Raw genomic sequence first — 17,694 nt, 5'->3', positions numbered from 1 at the left:
CTTTCAGAAGACAATTTGATTGGGATGGTGGGCTGGGGCTGCTTACATGGTGAAAGAAGACCTTGAGTTAAAAATTGGGGGTTGGGCCTTCCTGGTGGCGCAGGGTTAAAGTCTCAGCACTATCAAGCTATCGCCAGCCACTGGCATGAATTTGAACCCCAGGCAGGGAGCCTACCCACATGGTGCAGCAGACCTGTTTTCCCCGCTTGCTCTCTGGTAAATCGTCTCACCACCCCCAACCTTTGGCCTAGATCTCAGTTCTTATATGCATAAAAAAATCTTTTTTAAAAAATAAATATTGGGGTGATACTCCCTTATGGCTGGGATTGTGTTTCCTGAGATGGTCTCTTCATCCCATTGTCTTGATTAGTGACAGCTTGAGAATCAGGTTACTGCTTGGGTTTCAGTTCCCCTAACTTCTCAACATTGGATAGGTGCCCTCAGGATTGTTATGAGAATGTAGAATGTAGTTCCCACGTGGTGGAAACTAAACATTCATTGCCCTAAAAGGTGATTCTAGTGCCTCACCCTGAAATGATGGGTCGGGAGAGGTATAGTAAATTCACCTTGATGTGAGAAACATGGAAATATCCTGGTTTGAATACAGGGTTCTGAGAGCTCAGACATTGGATTCAGATTCCAGGATTCAAATCCACACTGCTGCTTTCCAGGTATTTTACTTTGCTTTGGTTTTTCATCCTTAATGGGATGGGCCTTTCACATTTTCTGATGTGAGGTGATTGAGCTTGTTTGATAAATAGGCCATTGAGTACAGGTAGCAGGGCCTTCTGTCATGGGAGTTTAATGATCTTTGGTAGTGAGGGTCTTCAGTGGTAAGATGGTGGCAATGGCCTGGTTTTACACATCTGGTTGGTCTTAGTTCCTCAATTCTACATTACCCTTTGGTCCAGGTTCAGGTGGGTATTAGAGTCCCATGAGTTTGGTTAGTCCATTTAGAGTTTCTAATGAGTTGTGTTCAGTTTCCACCTGGCTGACTTTGAGCCAAATACCACCAGCTAGCACGTTCCAGGACATCCTACATAGCATTCCAACATTTGGGGGTGGGGGGCAAAGCATGTGCTAATGGACTGAAAGTTCTCAAAATATGTTGAACCCTTCAGTTCTAACCCCCAACACTCACCTATGATGGTATTGGGGAGATTGAGTCTTCAGGAGGTCATTAGGATTGATGATCTCGTGAGATTAGTACCCTTAAAAGAGTCAAGCAAGCCTGTTTCCCCCATCTGCTCTCCACTGTGCGAGGAGGATACCAGAAGTTGGCAGTCTACAACCTGGAAGATGATCCTCACCAGAGCTTGACCATGCTGGCACCCTGGTTTCAGGCTTGCAGCCTCCAAAACCGTGAGAGAACTTCCTATTTATAAGCCAACCAGTCTATAGTACTGTTGGAAGCCTGAACTGACAGCATGTATTGAGATAGTCTAGCGTGGCCATCTGCCTCCTGGGTCTTCCAGCTAGTTAGTTAGGACAGGCCTCAAGGACCTTCTTATCCCAAATGTCATGAATTTACCTTGGCAGGTAGACAGAGACTCTGCAACTTCTTGGACCTGTCCACTGGCCAGGCTCAGGTAAAGGGGCACTGTGGTTACCCCCACAATTGGGTACTTGGTCTCAGGAAGCATTTTGTGCTGGGTCTTCAGGGAGCTCTAGGATGGGTGGAGGGGGGACAGTAGCAGGAGGACCACCTTTACTGCCTTTATGTGAGCATGCACCTCTGATCCTGCCTCAGAAGTATGTCCCGCTTAACCCAGTGTGACCTGAGGCAGGATGTGTGACATCAACAAAGATGAGAAATAGCCCCCCAGACCTGAGTAACAGTTTGATCAATCTGCTCTATTTCAGAAGGTTCCTTGTAATCTGCCCAGGGAGGCCCAGTCTCCTGCTGTTTATTTGGTCTAAGGGGCCTAGAGAATCCACACAGTTGGTTTTCTTTGGCACTATAAATAAAATCTCAACATGATTCAAATCCCTTTCCGGATGTTTTAGTCCTCTGCTTCAGTTTGCCCAGAATAATTGCTGTTGCTTGAACCCAAGATCAGAAACTCCAAAACACTCAGAGATATTTGAAAGTTAGCCTCTGACCCAAGATCTGAAGACTGGATACCCCTGGTCTGCGAAGACTTGTATTTTGAAGCCCTGGATCTTTCTTATACCTAAAACTTGGCCATGGATTCATTCTATGGGCTTCTCCCCCTTTCAGTGTCTGGAATAAATCTCAAGCCCTGCCACTCCCACTCCATTTAAGCTGAAATTATTTCTACTCCCTGCTTCCTAGATTGATATCTCTACTTCATTTTCAGCATGTCAAATAGGAATAGTGGTGCCCACCTCACAGAGGACCTGTTAAATGTGACGTGTTAGGGACAGAGCAGGTCCCTGATGCTACCCCACACTCTTGCACCACTTACTGGGTTTAATGAGGCTGGAGAAGTTACAGCAAGTACTAGAGATGACATGTCAAAAAGCATGTTCGATAACAATCTGTGACCAGTATTCCCTGCCACTCCTCTGCTTACCCAGATAAGACAGCACAATCCCTGCCCAGCTGCATTCCTACTGCATCTCCCACCCCTCCCCTGCTAGCAAAGTATTTTTAAGTTTGGTAGCAAGACATGACCTAGACTTTTACCATTTAGTGTGAGTGTATATACACTAAACAGCAGAAATGTTAGTGTTTAGTCGCCTTAGATCCTTTGGTGGGCAAGAACATAAAGTGAATGCACAAGGAATTGTTAAGGCTTCTGAGACAGTTTGGCACTGTTCTGCACAAGCAATTCTAATAAACTGTTGAGTCAGTTTTCTGACTCAATTTTGAGCTTCCTTTAGTCAAAATTCAACTGGAAGTTTCCCATACTCAAGTTTTTAAGGGTTGTCCAAGCAGACTTTGGAGATTGTATTTTGAACTTGACCACAAGCCATAGGAAATTGCATTTTTTTTTAAAGATTTATTTTTCCTAAAAGGACTGGGGTGTAGGTCAGAAGTGCAAGGGATGAAAGGATTCACCAGAGTAGGTAGCAGAGCAGATGGACTGACTAATACACTGCTAAGGGGAGAGGCAGGTGAGACAGGAGAGGTCTGCCACTCAGGCCACAGCAGTGATAGTGCTGAGACATAACCCCTAGGCCACTGAGGGAGCCCAAGCTGCATTTTCCTTTGGGGCCCAGCCCACCTGTTGGTGGAAGAGGACAGTGGTCTGTGGAATGAGATGTGTGACGTGCCCCATTCCCTGGTGTAAGAACAGTTACAGGCCCTGAAACATTGAAGTGTTTATGGAGCCTGCAGCTTGAAAAATGTTCAGTGCTTAGAATTGTTGGATCTGGGTGATAGGTATGTAAAAGTTATAACAATATTATGCTAAGTTTGAAACTCCATGATAAAGAGTTAAGAACGGCCTCCCTGGTGGCCTAGAGTTAAGTCTCAGGGTTATCACCTTTACGGCCTGAATTCAGTGCCCAGCCAGTAGCTAACCCACATATGGCCCATACCTATCCTGTCTTGTCCACTGTTTGCCTTGGTGGTGTTTTAGTAAATACCTGTACTCCTTTTTTTTTTTCAAGATTTATTTACACATACAAGAACAGGTATAGGCCAGAGGTGGGGGTGGGGCATGAGAGAATCCACCAGAGACAGTGGGGAACAGAAAAAGCAGATCGACTGAAACACTGCTGAGAGGAGCAGCGGGTGAGTCAGGAGAGGCCTGCTGCGCCATGTGGGTATCTCCCTGGCTGGGGATTGAACTCATGCTGCAATGGCCATGGACAGCTCCATAGGTTGCATCCCACCCCCTTGCGCCACCAGGGAGGCCCCAATAATTTTTTTTTTTTTAGAGAAACTTACTCCAGGGCCTTCTTGGTGGTGCAGGAGTTTAAGTCTTAGCACTATCAAGTAATCTCCAGCTACTGTGACAAGAGTCCGATCCCCGACCAAGGAGCTGACCCACATGGTGCAGCAGACCTCTCCTGTCTCGCCCGCTGCTCCCCTCAGCAGTGTATTTCAGTAGATCTGCCTGTTCTGCTCCCAACTCTGTCTCTGGTGAATCCTCTCACCCCCCACACCTCTGGCCTGTACCCCAGTTCTTCTATACATAAATCTTTTTTAAACAAGTATCTGGCATTTTCTTTTTTTAATTATGCATACAAGAACTGGGGTACAGACCAGACAGAGGTGTGGGGGATGACAGGATTAACCAGAGACAGAGTGGGGAGCAGAACAGGCAGACTGACTGAAATACACTGCTGTGCCATGTGGGTAGCTCCCTGGCTGGCTGGGGATAGCTTCACAGTGCTGTGCCACCAGGGAGGCCCAATAATTCTTAAAAAAAAAAAAAAAAAAGTCCGTTTTGACTTCCTGCGTGGTTCTAAGTGCTTAGCTTTAATATTTTGTGGCCATGGGCAAAATAAGCCCTTCTAGGGTTCACTTTTCTCTGAAGAGACTAAATGTCACACCTCCTCATCAGGGTGGTTGTGGCAATTCCATAAGATAGATGTAGTAATGGGACCTCCCTGGTGGCACAAGGGGTTAAGCACCACACTGAAGCAATCCACAGACTGCAGCACAATCCCAGGCCAGATGTGGAGCTAACCCACATGGTGCAGCAGACCTCTCCTGCCTTGCCCACTGCTCCCCACTCTCTGGTGAATCCTCTCACCCCCCCACACCCTTGGTCTGCACCCCAGTTCTTGTATACATGAAATAAATCTTAGAATTACCTTATTTGTCACTTACCTTCTACCTATCACTGGGATCTCTGTTAGAGCAGGAACCATTTGTCTGGCACTTGATAAATATTTCTCAGAAGGCTGCCTCAATATTTCAGATTATAGGGCCTGCTAAAGTGATCTGTGTGAATCATTTTCCAACTGCAGGTTTCTTGTTTCTGACTCAGAACTGTCACCATCAAGGCATGTGTTTGAGAACTTTGGCTTCAGAAGTAAATGATTTTGCATCAGGAAATGGTAAAACTTAAATTACAATCTTATGTCCCACTCCCCCTTAGCCCATTTAGAAATGAAGAAATTTCAAGGTAAAAGAATAAGGACCGAGTGTCTGTTCTTCAGTTACACTCACTCCCATGTCCCCTCTCTTTTTGCGTGCTTATTTCTTTCTCGGTATACTCTTCGCCCGGGCTGCTGAGACTCACTCAAATCATGCTCCTTTTTGTTCCTGAGAATGAAGCCCAACTTTAGGTTGCATTTCAGCCTGCGTTATTAATGAAAAGTGGGCATGGTCAGTGTGACCCAGAGCTCACTTTTTCCATTTCTAAGCTCTGGGACCAAATAGGCAGGAGGTACATGAAGGAAGGAGGAGTCCAGAAAAGACATGACCTCTGGCCTGCCTGTCTTTTTTTGTCCAAATCTGTCTGTGCATTTGACTAGGACCCTCAGCTATGATGGTAAAATAGCCCCCGATCCCATTGCAGTAGAACTTGTGACCTGCCGTGGGCTTGAGCTTTTTTAGATGTCATAATTGTAAGAAAGGTCACTCAGTGTCCAGGGCATCTCCTGGTAATTTGATAACCCCCATCCAGGCCTGAGATCCTCTCTTCCCCACACTCTGATCTGCAATTCATGACAATAAACTCTGCCCCTTTCTCCCCAAACTTCCAACAAACTGACAATGCCTTCCTGTTACCAACTTGTTCAAAATCCACTTTTTTAAATTTTTTAAGATTTATTTATACAAGCACTGGGTACAGTCAGAAGCACAGGAGGGTGAGAGAATGAGAGAGAGCAGAGCAGGCAGACTGACGAAGTACACTGCTGAGGGGAGTAGTGGGCGCAGCAGGAGAGGTCTGCACGCCATGTGAGATCCTTGCCTGTGGTCAGGGATCGAGAGGCTGTGGGCAGCTTCGCAACCCAGCGCTCAACCGCTGCGCCACCAGGGAGGCCCCCAAATCCATTTTTAACCCAATGAGAGTACTTAAATGTTTAAAAGTTGGAAAAATTTAAGAGGTGGCTCTGGTCATTGTAATTTGCATTATTTCTGTATCACCGCTACCTCTAGCAGGTGGATCTGTTGCTGGGAAATTTTTAAATAACTGATAGCAGTCAACATTTAGTGTGTTATTTTTCTGTTCCAGATGCCAGTCTTAAGCTTTACAGGTATGGACTAATTTACTTCTCACACTGACCTGATGAGGCAGTTTATTTCATATCAGATGAGACTTGGTCACAAAGAGGTGGTTAAGTGACTTGCCCAAGACCGCATAGCTCTTAGTTGGCAGAGCCTGTGGCAGTGGCCAAGTTATACTGCTTTCTGAAACATAATGTACTGCCTGTCAGAATAATAGCATGCATCATGCAACAGGTGTTATGAATACTTTGTGTGCGGTAATAACTAATTCATACTTAAAATAACCCTATCATTGGGTTGTTTGTTTGATCTAGTGTCACAGCCTTAGAGGAATGAGGTTTTTTTTATTTTTGTGTGTGCAGAACTGGGGTGGAGGCCAGAAGTGGGGGGCGGGTGAGAGGATTCATCAGAGACAGTGGGGAGCAGAACAGGCCCCTAAAATACACTGCTGAAGGGAGCTGTGGGCGGGTCTGCTTTGCCACATGTGGTTTAGCTCCCTAACCAGGATCAAACTTAGGCCATAGAGGTGAATAGCACTGAGACAACTTTCTAGGCTACAGGGAGGCCCCAGATAGGAGTTTTTAAAAATAATTCTTTACATATTGCAATAAAATCCAACAGACAGTAAATCCCCTGACAGCCCTGACTCACGATACCCTCCCACCATGTTTCATTGGAAGCTGAATGGTAGGATGAAAGGGCAGGACTCTGTCCATGGACCATCAAGGTGAATGGGAAAAGCATTAATCGCAGCATCGTTTATGACTCACCCTTCCCAAAAGAAAAACTTGGAAATGAATCCAATGCTGGTCACAATTAAGGGACTAGTTGAATAAAATGTCACCTAGAACTCCCTGAGCTTCATATTTCCTTGTCTTCAATGTGAGGATAATAATAGGACCCATAGCATTTCATTATTAGGAGTAAATGAATTAATACCTGTAAAACACCTTGAACAGTGCCCAGCACATTGGCAAATACTAGAGATTACAGATTGTTTAGCAGTCACGAGAAAATATCCTGAAGAGATACCTATGGCACAGACAAGGGAAATGCTAAATCAATACAATACAGTGTGGCCTTATTAGAATACAAAAGAGGACGTTTTGGGATGTTTCTGCTCATTTCAGGGCACTTTAAAACGTTCACATTGTGTGGAGGGTGTGTGTATTGATTGGGGTGTAGGCCAGAGGTGAGGGTGAAGCCAGGGAGACAGTAGGGAGCAGAATTGGCGGGTTTACTGAAATACATAGCTAAAGGGAGGAGCAGGTAAGACCAAAGAGGTCTGCTGGGCCATATGTGGGTTAGCTTCCTGGCTTGGGATCCAACTCAGGCCTTAGAGGTGATAGCACTAAGACTTAAGCCCTAGGCCACCAGGGAGCCCCCCCCCCGCCCCCCGCATTGTGTTTATTATAGAAATAGTGTGGAAATGGTTTTGAGAATTGTCAGTTGATGTTAAGATCCAAAGTTAACTAGGCCTTGTGTTTCAGCTTTGTTTATTCTGATCGTGTTAAGATGAATAATAAGAGATGCCGTTTCTTGTTGGAGCTGAAATAAAGATTAGAATAGCCTCCTGGGATCCAAACCCTAAAGCTTGTTTTGCCTAATGTAGAGATTCACCCACAGACCAAGCTTCTGTGGGAGTATCCATGCCCAACCACCTGCTCAGTCATGCACAATGGACTGTTCTCATCCCAGAGTGGCCCATCAGACACTAAGAACTGGAAGACTTTCTAGGGGACCTCTACATGTGCGATTTTTTTATTCTGCACTTCAAAATCTTGCTTGGCCAAGATCATGTCACTAAAAAAGCCATTTGTATCATTCTTTAAAATAAAGTGATTTGGGGGCCTCCCTCGTGGCACAAGGGATTAAAATGCAACCTATGAAGCTAACTGCAGCCACTGCAGCACGAGTTCGATCCCCACCCAGGGAGCTACCAACATGGTGCAGCAGACCTCTCCTGTCTCGCCCGGCTGCTCCCCTCAGCAGTGTATTTCAGTCAATCTACCTGTTCTGCTCCCCACTCTGTCTGGTGGATCCTCTCACCGCCTGCATCTCTGGCCTGTACCCCCGTTCTTGTATACATAAATCTTTTTTTTAAAGGTTTTCTTTTCTATTTTTTTTAAAGTAGTATTTCAGATTTTTAGTGAGAAATTGGCATACTCGCCCCAGTTCCTGTGACCCTTGGTGGTTATCCTTGTATATACATAGTGCCATTGGGGACTGGAAGTGGTTAGGACTTCAGGGGCGGTGCATAAGTATTTATGCGGGAAGCTTTCGTCCTGTAGTGCGCCTGCGTGGCTCCCACGCCCTGGGTTGAGTTCCTATCGATTCGCTCTAGGCTCGACAACTATTCTTGGCAGCAGGCGGCCATCTTGCCTGGAACCTGAGAGAGGGAGAAGAGAGAAGGAAAGGGCGACACTGGTCTCAGGGACGCCCCGGGGGGCCTCAAGACCCGGAGGCAGCCCCGGAGGTGGTCCCTGATCCCAGGCCGTGCTCTTGGACTCGAGAAGGGAAGGCGGGGGGCGGGGGGGCAACATGGGTGAGGAATGCCAAGGATTTCTATGCGGGGGGAGGGGCGTTGCTATGGCGATCAGGGATGGGCGGGGTCAGGCCTGAATCGCTGCCGTGTTATCCGGGCGCTGCCCGGAAAGGGCAGGGCTGGGGTGAGGCCCCTGCTAACAGCCGGGCGGTATTTTGCGATATCCAGCGTGGAGGGGCTCGGCGTCTATGGCAACAATCGTCTGGCGGAAGGGGCGGAACTAGATCCCTTCGCTCGCGACGCTGACATTCCAGGCCCTTGTCCTGCAGGCTCCCGCGGGCGGACACGCAGGAAGAGGAGGCCGGGGAATGGCCGCGGTGTGGCAGCAGGTCTTAGCAGTGGACGCTAGGTGAGGCGTGGGGTTGTAGTCCTTCAGAGCGGAAGTAACTGTGGTGCATGCGCAGTGGCGATAAGTGAGGCTGGGCCGAGAACTTGTCTTTTGCGGCTGCGTAGGCATGCTGGAGGTGAGCATGCGCAGTAGTAGGGTGTGGGGGCTCGCCTTCAATGAGATGGGGTAGCCTGAGGGTCGTAAAGAGCATGCTGGGAAAAAGCTTTCAGAAGAGGATCTGTGCGAAGAACCTTTGGGAGGGAGGGAATGGAGCTCAGGGTGGTGACATCCTAGTCTTTATGATTGTCACCAGGCATCTCTTACCACTATCATTTCCCCAACATGACCCCAAATACCATCCCACACGAACCCCCGTCATTGTGCCAGACTGACTCCCACACTGATTCAGACACCCCATTCCAATTCTAGCGAAGCTGCACACTGTCTCCATTGTCCTCCCAGTGACTTCAGTCCCATGGTCTTTATTACTGTAGACTCACCTCCATCCCAGCACTGAAGGGATCCATATTACCATGACTTGTCATTCTGACTCCATTCACTGTCACGCATCTCAGCATCTCATTTCTCTTCTCTATTACCTGAGCTAATTGATTCCCTCCATCCTGTGCCTGCTACCCACCCTGCCTCCTGCCCTCATAGGTACAACGCGTACCGCACACCAACGTTTCCACAGTTTCGGACACAGTATATCCGACGGCGCAGCCAGCTGCTGCGGGAGAATGCCAAGGCTGGGCACCCCCCAGCACTGCGTCGGCAGTACCTGAGGCTGCGGGGACAGCTGTTGGGCCAGCGCTACGGCCCCCTCTCTGAACCAGGCAGTGCCCGTGCCTACAGCAACAGCATCATCCGCAGCAGCCGCACTACCCTTGACCGCATGGAGGTGAGCTCCTCCTCACACAACTACCTTGCCTCTGGCCTCCATACATTCACTCAGCAGACTTTTGTTAAGCACCTATTACTAGCAAGGCACTGTTCTAGGCTCTTAGGATGAACAGCAGGCATAATTATGAGATAAGTCAATAAACCAAATAAACTGGTTGGTAAATAGGCAATAGAGAAGTAGGCTAATAAACCTGTAAGCCAGTAGACCAGATTAGTCAATTATTGGCTTATAGGGAAGAGTGCTAAGATGGAAAAGTAAAGGCTTGGGAGATAAAAACAGGATCAGTGTAGGGGACGGAGAGAAGCTGTTTTTCATGGAAATCATCAGACCTTTCCAAGGAAGTGACATGTGAGCTGATACTTGCATGAAGCAAGAGACTCAGGGGAGTTGCTTTCTGGGGAAACCATTCTTTGTTAACACAACCTTTATTGAGTATCTTAACTCACTGAGGCCAGGTCAGGAGCAGGGAAACTAGTGCAGGCAGTAGAGGTGGCTGGGGGTGAGAAGGAATGAGGTTCTGGGTATATTTTGAAGGCTCCTGATCTCAGATTCTTTTTGTTGTTGTTAATCAACTGTTTATATTATTGGTAAGGCTTCCAGTCAACAGCAGGCTATTAGTAAAGTTTTGGGGGAGTCAGAATTTATTTGTGAATTTATTGATTACATGCTGGGGATGGGGTCTAGCACCCTTGGCCTCTACATTGTTCAAGGATCAACTATAAATACTTAAGTATTTGCAAGAAAGGGACATGATACATGTAAGTTACCCTCAAATGGTTTTAAAAAATCTGAGTATCCTGGGCCTCCCCGGTGGCGCAGCAGTAGAGCGCTGGGTTGCAAAGCTGCCCGCGACCTCTGCGGTGCAGGTTCAGTCCCCGGCTGCTCCCCGGCCACCGGAGGAGGGTCCCACATGGCGCGCAGACCTCTCCTGCCGCCCGCTGCTCCCCTCAGCAGTGTACTTCGGTCCTTCTGCCTGCTCTGCTCCCTGCTCTGGCTCTGGTGAATTCTCTCACCCTCCCGAGCTTCTGACTGTACCCAGTGCATGTATAAACAAAACAAACAAACAAATAAATAAAAACATGCCTCTATTAAAAAAAATCTTTAAAAAAAGAAAAATTTGAGTATCCAAACACAAGGGGCTGTCATAAGGCAAATGATATAAAATGTTAAAACAGGAAAATCTGGGTAAAAGGGTATAAAGGTGTTCCCTTCACAATCTTTATTTTTGCAACTTTTATTAAGTTTGCGATTCTTTACAAATAAAAAAAGTTTTAAAGTAAAAAACAGATAATGGATGGTATTATATTTTCCCTTGTAGATCCTTAAGGACTCCTTCAAGATGCCCCCACCCTGACTCTCTGTCTTTGCAGGACTTTGAGGATGATCCTCGGGCTCTGGGAGCCCGTGGGCACCGCCGTTCTGTCAGCCGAGGCTCCTACCAGCTGCAGGCGCAGATGAACCGCGCTGTCTATGAAGACAGGTATGCACCAGGGCAGCTGAGGGCAAGGCTGTATGTGGAGGAGAGGAGCCCTGGGAGATGGCAGGCTGAAGGCTAGCACCTACCTCCTGTCACCCTCTGCTCTCATTGGGGCACAGGCCTCCCGGCAGCGTGGTACCCACTTCAGTGGCGGAAGCAAGTCGGGCCATGGCTGGGGACACGTCACTGAGCGAGAACTATGCCTTTGCAGGCATGTACCATGTTTTTGACCAGCACGTGGATGAGGCAGGTGAGCCAGTGGGGAGTGGGTCCCATCATGACACATTTATCCAAATGGTGACAAGCACCCAGTGCATCCTCTTCTGGAAGGCACAGCCTCTAGCCCACCTCCTAATGACAAATTGCCATCCATAAAACCTTTCACAAGCTGAAAAGCCCTCTGCAAAGTGGTTGCAAAATCCTAAGGACTGTCTACCATAAGGGGCACAACAACTTCAAAAAGCACTCTGCTCAGCACTGGGGCTGTGAGTCACTTGGAAGAGTCAAAGCCTTTGCTGCAGACAGATCCCCATGCCGAGGGTAGAGTGGGTTTTGCAAACTGCCACTTCCTTGGTAATTAAAAAGTTCACTCTGGGATGGAGGTAACTTTTCACATTGCAGAAATCTTGCAGTCCATAAAATATCTACTCGATTTAGGGAGCTTTTAAAAAGGGTCTTCCGGGGTTCCATCTCCCTCTCTCAGCCCAGGAAAGCCCTGTGCTCAGGCCACTGTGCCCGGTGCAGGGGCTCCTAAGCCTGGCCCACGTGTCAGAGCCTTTTATGAGCAAAAGCTCCCAGTGAGCAAACACGTGGCTCCTTGGCATTGCAGTCCCGAGGGTGCGCTTCGCCAATGACGACCGGCACCGCCTGGCCTGTTGTTCACTGGATGGCAGCATCTCCCTGTGCCAGCTGGTGCCCGCCCCACCCACCGTGCTGCGCGTGCTGCGGGGACACACCCGTGGTGTCTCTGACTTCGCCTGGTCCCTCTCCAATGACATCCTTGTGTCCACCTCCCTTGATGCTACCATGCGCATCTGGGCCTCTGAGGACGGCCGCTGCATCCGGGAGATCCCTGACCCCGATGGCGCCGAACTGCTCTGCTGCACCTTCCAGCCAGTCAACAACAACCTCACTGTGGTCAGGCTCCAGGGCGTCTGCTTGCCGAGGGCAGGGATGCCGGGCCGGGAGGGCTGTCTGTGCAGGGAATCAGTATAAGGGGGTCCACTCCAGTCCACCACCACAGCCCTCCTGTGGCCAGACTCAGGGGAGTGGGTCAGTGGAGGGGCACTGATCTTGGTCTGGGGTGGTCTTGCTGAGGTGATCTCTAGGGGGGCAAGGTCAGGGGTACCATTATGGGTCTGGTACCCCTTCAGTCAGATCAGCGGCAGTTCTGCCATTTCTGACCACGGGGGCCACTGGTCAGGGAGCGGGGGTGCAGGTCAGAAACCTCGCACCATCACTGGCAGCCCCACGTTGATCTGACCCCAGGGCAAGAATCAGAGGGCAAGGAGAGGATATGAGCAGCCTGGCCTGGCCCCGAGCAGGGAATAGAGGGGACCAGCAAGAGTGAGCTTGTATCCGGGGCTCCTTTCACTTGCCCCAGCGGCAGGTCCGCTGTAGTCAAGGCTCCAGAAAGGACGAGCCAGGGAGTAGACAGGTTGCTGTTGTGGACTGGGCTGGCCCTGTGGTTTGCCGACCACAGGGGCTGCTGACCAGGGGGCAGCGTTATGGATCTGAGACCACTTTAGTCCTGGGTGCAGCTATCTGTTTTGAGCAGATTGCGGAAGGGACTGGCTTGGCAGGTTTGCAGGCTGAGGTCACCTAGTCTCCCCGCCACAGCCCTAGTAGGAACCAGCCAGTCCCATCAACAGCAGCCTCACTGTGGCCAGACTCAAAGAAGGACTGACTGGGAGCAGGATGATGGTGTGTGGGTCTCACCCACAGGTGGGGAACGCCAAGCACAACGTGCATGTCGTAAACATCTCCACGGGCAAGAAGGTGAAGGGTGGTTCCAGCAAGCTGACAGGCCGGGTCCTGGCTCTGTCCTTTGACGCCCCTGGCCGGCTGCTCTGGGCAGGTGATGACCGCGGCAGTGTTTTCTCCTTCCTCTTTGACATGGCCACAGGTAAGTGGGCCAAGGCCTGCACCCGGGGTTCTCACCCTCCCAACGCACTGCCCTTCCCTCCCCTCCTCTCCTCTATTCCCCCAGGGAAGCTGACCAAAGCCAAGCGTCTGGTGGTGCATGAGGGGAGCCCTGTGACCAGTATCTCCGCCCGCTCCTGGGTCAGCCGCGAGGCCCGGGACCCCTCGCTGCTCATCAACGCTTGCCTCAACAAGCTGCTGCTCTACAGGTGGGTCTCCTCGGCTGGGACCACCTGGAGACAGAAGGCCTGAGAGCCTGTTTCTTCCGTCAGGTTCATTTCACTGAGGGCGGTGGTCCAGTCTCTTAACCATAATAATAACAGCACCAATAAGTCGTAAGAAGATGAGATCACCATTAGCTATAACAGTGGCAGCAGGAGCCAGTGCTGCTGGATCCATTACCGAGGTCAGACCCTTTGAAGCATCTTAGGCGTATCACCTCATTTAATTTTCACAACCCTGTGAGGCAGGCGCCATGTGCATGTCCATCTTACAGATGAGCAAACTGAGGCATAAAATAAACTAGGATCTCCTTTAGAGCATTGGCCTATTTTCTGTCCATTCATCCTGCCTTTTTTGTTTTCTTGAGGGGGAAAGTTTACTCTTCCACCTCATACGAGTCCTGTTACCCAAATGCAGTTCTCAGTCTGGCCGCACCCTGGAATGACTAGATGAGCTTCAAAAAATCATGGCCGGGCCCCACTCCGTGGCCCTGGGCTGTAGTGTATGGAAAAGTTCCCCCAGTGATGTCCAGCCAGGCCTGAAAAACCCTTCCCCATAGAATGCTTATTTTATCTTTTTTTCTCCTTAGAAGAAATTATATACACATACAGTTATAATTTTTAATTTAAGAGTACTCCTGAGTTTTTTTCCTGTCTCTCTCCCTTCCTCCTGCCTCCTCAGCCTGCCCCTTTCCCCAGGAAAGCATGTTAACAGCTTCTCCTGTAGACCTAGGCATACACACACATTTTTGTGGCTTGTGGGTTTCACAAAAGTGAACTCCTTCTACATCCTTCCCCACACCTCACTTTCCACCAGGTGATACCTGTGGAAATATCCCCAGACACCTGCTGTAGCTCTGGGTCATCCTTCTGAAAGACCACAGCACAGGGCTGCCATCGCTGGGCAGCCGTTTCCTCTCTGTGCCCACCTTACCGCCAGGATCTCTAAGAGACCCTCAGAAGGCAGAGCTAGCGGATGAGCCTGCAGAGGTGCCCCATTTCTGTCAACACACTGTCAACTATTTCTGACCATCACTGACTTGCCCACCAGCCCACGCTTTACAGGTCTATGCAGCCAGCTCAGAAGGGGATTTCATGGACCTTGACTCAGACTGGCCCACTGTTCACCCCCCTCTGGGGTGGAGGCTGTGCCCCGACCAGCTTTCATCCTCCCCGCAGGGTGGTGGACAATGAGGGGACCCTGCAGCTGAAGAGGAGCTTCCCTATTGAGCAGAGCTCTCATCCCGTACGCAGCATCTTCTGCCCCCTCATGTCCTTCCGCCAGGGGGCCTGCGTGGGTGAGTCCTAGAGGATTGGGGTGTCTGGGTAGCCTGGGAGGGGCAGGGACGGGGCTGGTGCTGATCTGGCTCAGACATCTTGGTGCCCTGACTTTCTGGGCCTCCAGAGCTTTCCTGCTCTGAAAACCTCATGCTCAGAGAACTCACACTTTGACCACAGGCCCCCACCCACCAAGCAGCCCAGAGCACTCCCAATCTGAGACACAGACCCCACCTCAAAGAGCACAGACACCTCATACTCTGGACACAGGATCCAAACAGCAAGTTGACCTCCCAGACCCAGCCATGCTGGGGCCTCCCACCTTGGTCATAGACCCCTTAAGCCCTCAGCTATCTCAGAGGTTTCACCGCCCCGGGCACCCGCCGCCTCCTGCAGCACCTCCTGATGGCCTCTCATCTTTCAGTGACAGGCAGTGAGGACATGTGCGTGCACTTCTTTGATGTGGAACGGGCTGCCAAGGCTGCTGTCAACAAGCTGCAGGGCCACAGCGCCCCCGTGCTAGATGTCAGCTTCAACTGTGATGAGAGCCTGCTGGCATCCAGTGACGCCAGTGGCATGGTCATCGTCTGGAGGCGGGAACAGAAGTAGGAACCTTCCCACCCACCTCCTGCAGCCAGCCCGTGTTTGTAAATAAATTTTCTGTGCTCGTGCTGATCGCTGGCTCCCACATCTGCAGGCCCCAACAGCGCACAGAGCAGTTCAGAACTTACCCATTCATTCATTCATGTGTTGATTTACTCATTCATTCAACAACCATTTATCGAATGTCTACCTTACCTTGTCATAGGTGAAACAAGTGTTTTACACACTCATGCATTCAACAGACAATATTCATGTGCCAGGAACCCTCCTAGGCACGGGGAATACCGCTGTGACCTACATCCCTGTCCTCATGGGGCTTGCATTCTAATGAAAGCAGGTGGTTAATAGACAAAAATACATAACAAGTCAGCTAAGTGTTGTGGAGAAAAATAAAGCATGGACAGGAGACAAATTACCAGATTGGGGAGGGTGGGGGGATTGGAGTCTTATCAGTGCCATGATCAGAGAAGACATTCCTGACATGGTGAAATTTAAACAGACCAAATGAAGAGAGCACAAGCCATTGTATGCGGGGAGAACATTCTAGGCATGGAGAAAAGGTAGTGCAAAGGCACTGAGGCTGGAGTGTGCCAGAAAGATGGTTGGAGAGGCCAGTGTGGCTGGACCAGCATGTGGTAGGAGATGAGGTGAGTCAGGCCAGATCTTGGAGGGCTTCATGGGTCACAGTGAGAACTTGGGCTTCTATTCTGAGTGAAGGGTGAGTTACCAGTCTTTGAGCAGAGGAGGGGTGTGATCCAAGTTGGTTGTAATAGTTTAAAGTTCAAGCCGCTTTGGGTTCCGTTGGATTCTTACTTGGCATGACCCATGCTGCGATTTAATAAATATTTGAAGACTCCTTTAAATAAACTCTTACCCTTGGTGAAGTTACTTCTCTAAGGTTTGGTTTCATCTGTAAAACTTGATGGTAATAGTCTCACAAAATTGTTTATATTCAGTAACTTAACATATTAGAGTGCTTCTCCCAATGCCTGGCTCAGAGTACGTACTGAAAAAAGACAACTAGCATTAAGTAGAAATGATGGAGAAAGGGCCTCTCTGGTGGCACAAGGGGTTAAGATGCAACCTACGAAGCTATCCGCAGCCTCAGCAGCATGAGTTCCATCCCCGGCCAGGGAGCTACCCACATGGCGCAGCAGACCTCTCCTGTCTTGCCCACTGCTCCCCTCAGCAGTGTATTTCAGTCAATCTGCCTGTTCTGTGCCCCACTGTGTCTCTGGTGAATCCTCTCACCCCCACCCCCACACCTCTGGCCTGTACCCCAGTTCTTGTATGAATAAATATTAAAAAAAAAAAATGACGAGGAAAGGCATTGGTAACCAAGGGCCAAAGGGACACAGGTGATTTGCCAGTGATCCTCATCTGTTTCGGGGCTGCACTGAGCCATCAGCTTTGGATGTGGGCGACGAGACAGAATATTCCTGGCATTTCACATGTTCTCGTGAATCCTGGTAACAAACCTCCAGCACTAATAACTTTATATTTGTAGTAGTTGGGTTCTTGGAAGATTAAAGGCAAGAAACATGTAAATCAACACTAATAGAAAACATGTGAAATGGCTGGAGAGCAAAGGATGACATCGTTCAAAAGTTAGCACTGAAAATCCAGAATGTCTCCGAAGCACTTAAAGTGCTAAGGGAATGGTAAGCAACATAACAGGCTATAGCAGATCTCAGCAAAATTCATAGTTTAACTGAAAAGCTGTTCAGCAAAAGAGACATTAACCAAAGCTAAGAGACACCCGATTGGGAAAAAAATCTTTGCACTCCAGGGCTTCCCCTGTGGCGCAGCGGGTTAACGCAGCTCTGTGAAGCTGTCCACAGCCTCTGCAGCACGGGTTTGATCCCCGCCGGCCAGGGACAAACCCACATGGTGCAGCAGACCTTTCCTGTCTTGCCCGCTGCTCCCCTCAGCAGTGTCTTTCAATCAGTCTGCCTAATTTGCTCCCCACTCTGTCTCTGGTGAATCCTCTCATCCTCCTGCACCTCTGGCCTGTACCCCAGCTCTTATATAAATAAATAAAAATCTTAAAAAAAAAAAAAACTTTGCACTCCATACAACTGATAAGGGACTGATCCAAAAGA

The 17,694-nt window shown here is 49.3% G+C and overlaps 1 protein-coding gene across 5 annotated transcripts; it reads left to right on the top strand.

Moving 5' to 3' along the window:
- Positions 1-600: 600 nt before the first annotated feature.
- On the top strand, positions 601-15,664 carry WDR13 (WD repeat domain 13). 5 transcript variants are annotated; one of them, XM_037512433.2, is made up of 12 exons: positions 601-671; positions 1,267-1,362; positions 1,540-1,589; positions 8,909-8,988; positions 9,628-9,868; positions 11,242-11,351; positions 11,468-11,598; positions 12,178-12,485; positions 13,293-13,473; positions 13,558-13,699; positions 14,891-15,009; positions 15,414-15,664. In XM_037512433.2, exons 2-12 carry the CDS (start codon positions 1,323-1,325, stop codon positions 15,596-15,598), a joined length of 1,587 nt encoding a protein of 528 aa, XP_037368330.1. In that variant the 5' UTR covers positions 601-671; positions 1,267-1,322; the 3' UTR covers positions 15,599-15,664. The 5 variants fall into 5 exon arrangements, with proteins under 5 accessions (XP_037368330.1, XP_054551719.1, XP_037368334.1 ...); XM_054695744.1 differs by having other exon boundaries at positions 601-1,362; XM_037512437.2 differs by lacking the exon at positions 1,267-1,362 and having other exon boundaries at positions 622-671.
- The last annotated feature ends 2,030 nt before the right edge of the window (positions 15,665-17,694 follow it).

The sequence above is a fragment of the Talpa occidentalis genome, unplaced genomic scaffold (genome assembly GCF_014898055.3).
Source record: "Talpa occidentalis isolate TD23 unplaced genomic scaffold, MPIMG_talOcc4v2.1 talOcc4.15, whole genome shotgun sequence".
Classification (NCBI taxonomy): domain Eukaryota; kingdom Metazoa; phylum Chordata; class Mammalia; order Eulipotyphla; family Talpidae; genus Talpa; species Talpa occidentalis.
Note: the sequence above shows the minus strand (reverse complement) of the source record. Positions and strands in the feature narration are given on the sequence as shown.

Excerpts from the sequence above, each read along its gene's own strand:
- WDR13 (XM_037512433.2), top strand. The coding sequence starts at position 1,323 with ATGCTGGCACCCTGGTTTCAGGCTTGCAGCCTCCAAAACC. Across the intron at positions 8,989-9,627 it reads GTCTTAGCAGTGGACGCTAG|GTACAACGCGTACCGCACAC; the intron begins GTGAGGCGTGGG and ends CTGCCCTCATAG. Across the intron at positions 13,700-14,890 it reads AACAAGCTGCTGCTCTACAG|GGTGGTGGACAATGAGGGGA; the intron begins GTGGGTCTCCTC and ends TCCTCCCCGCAG.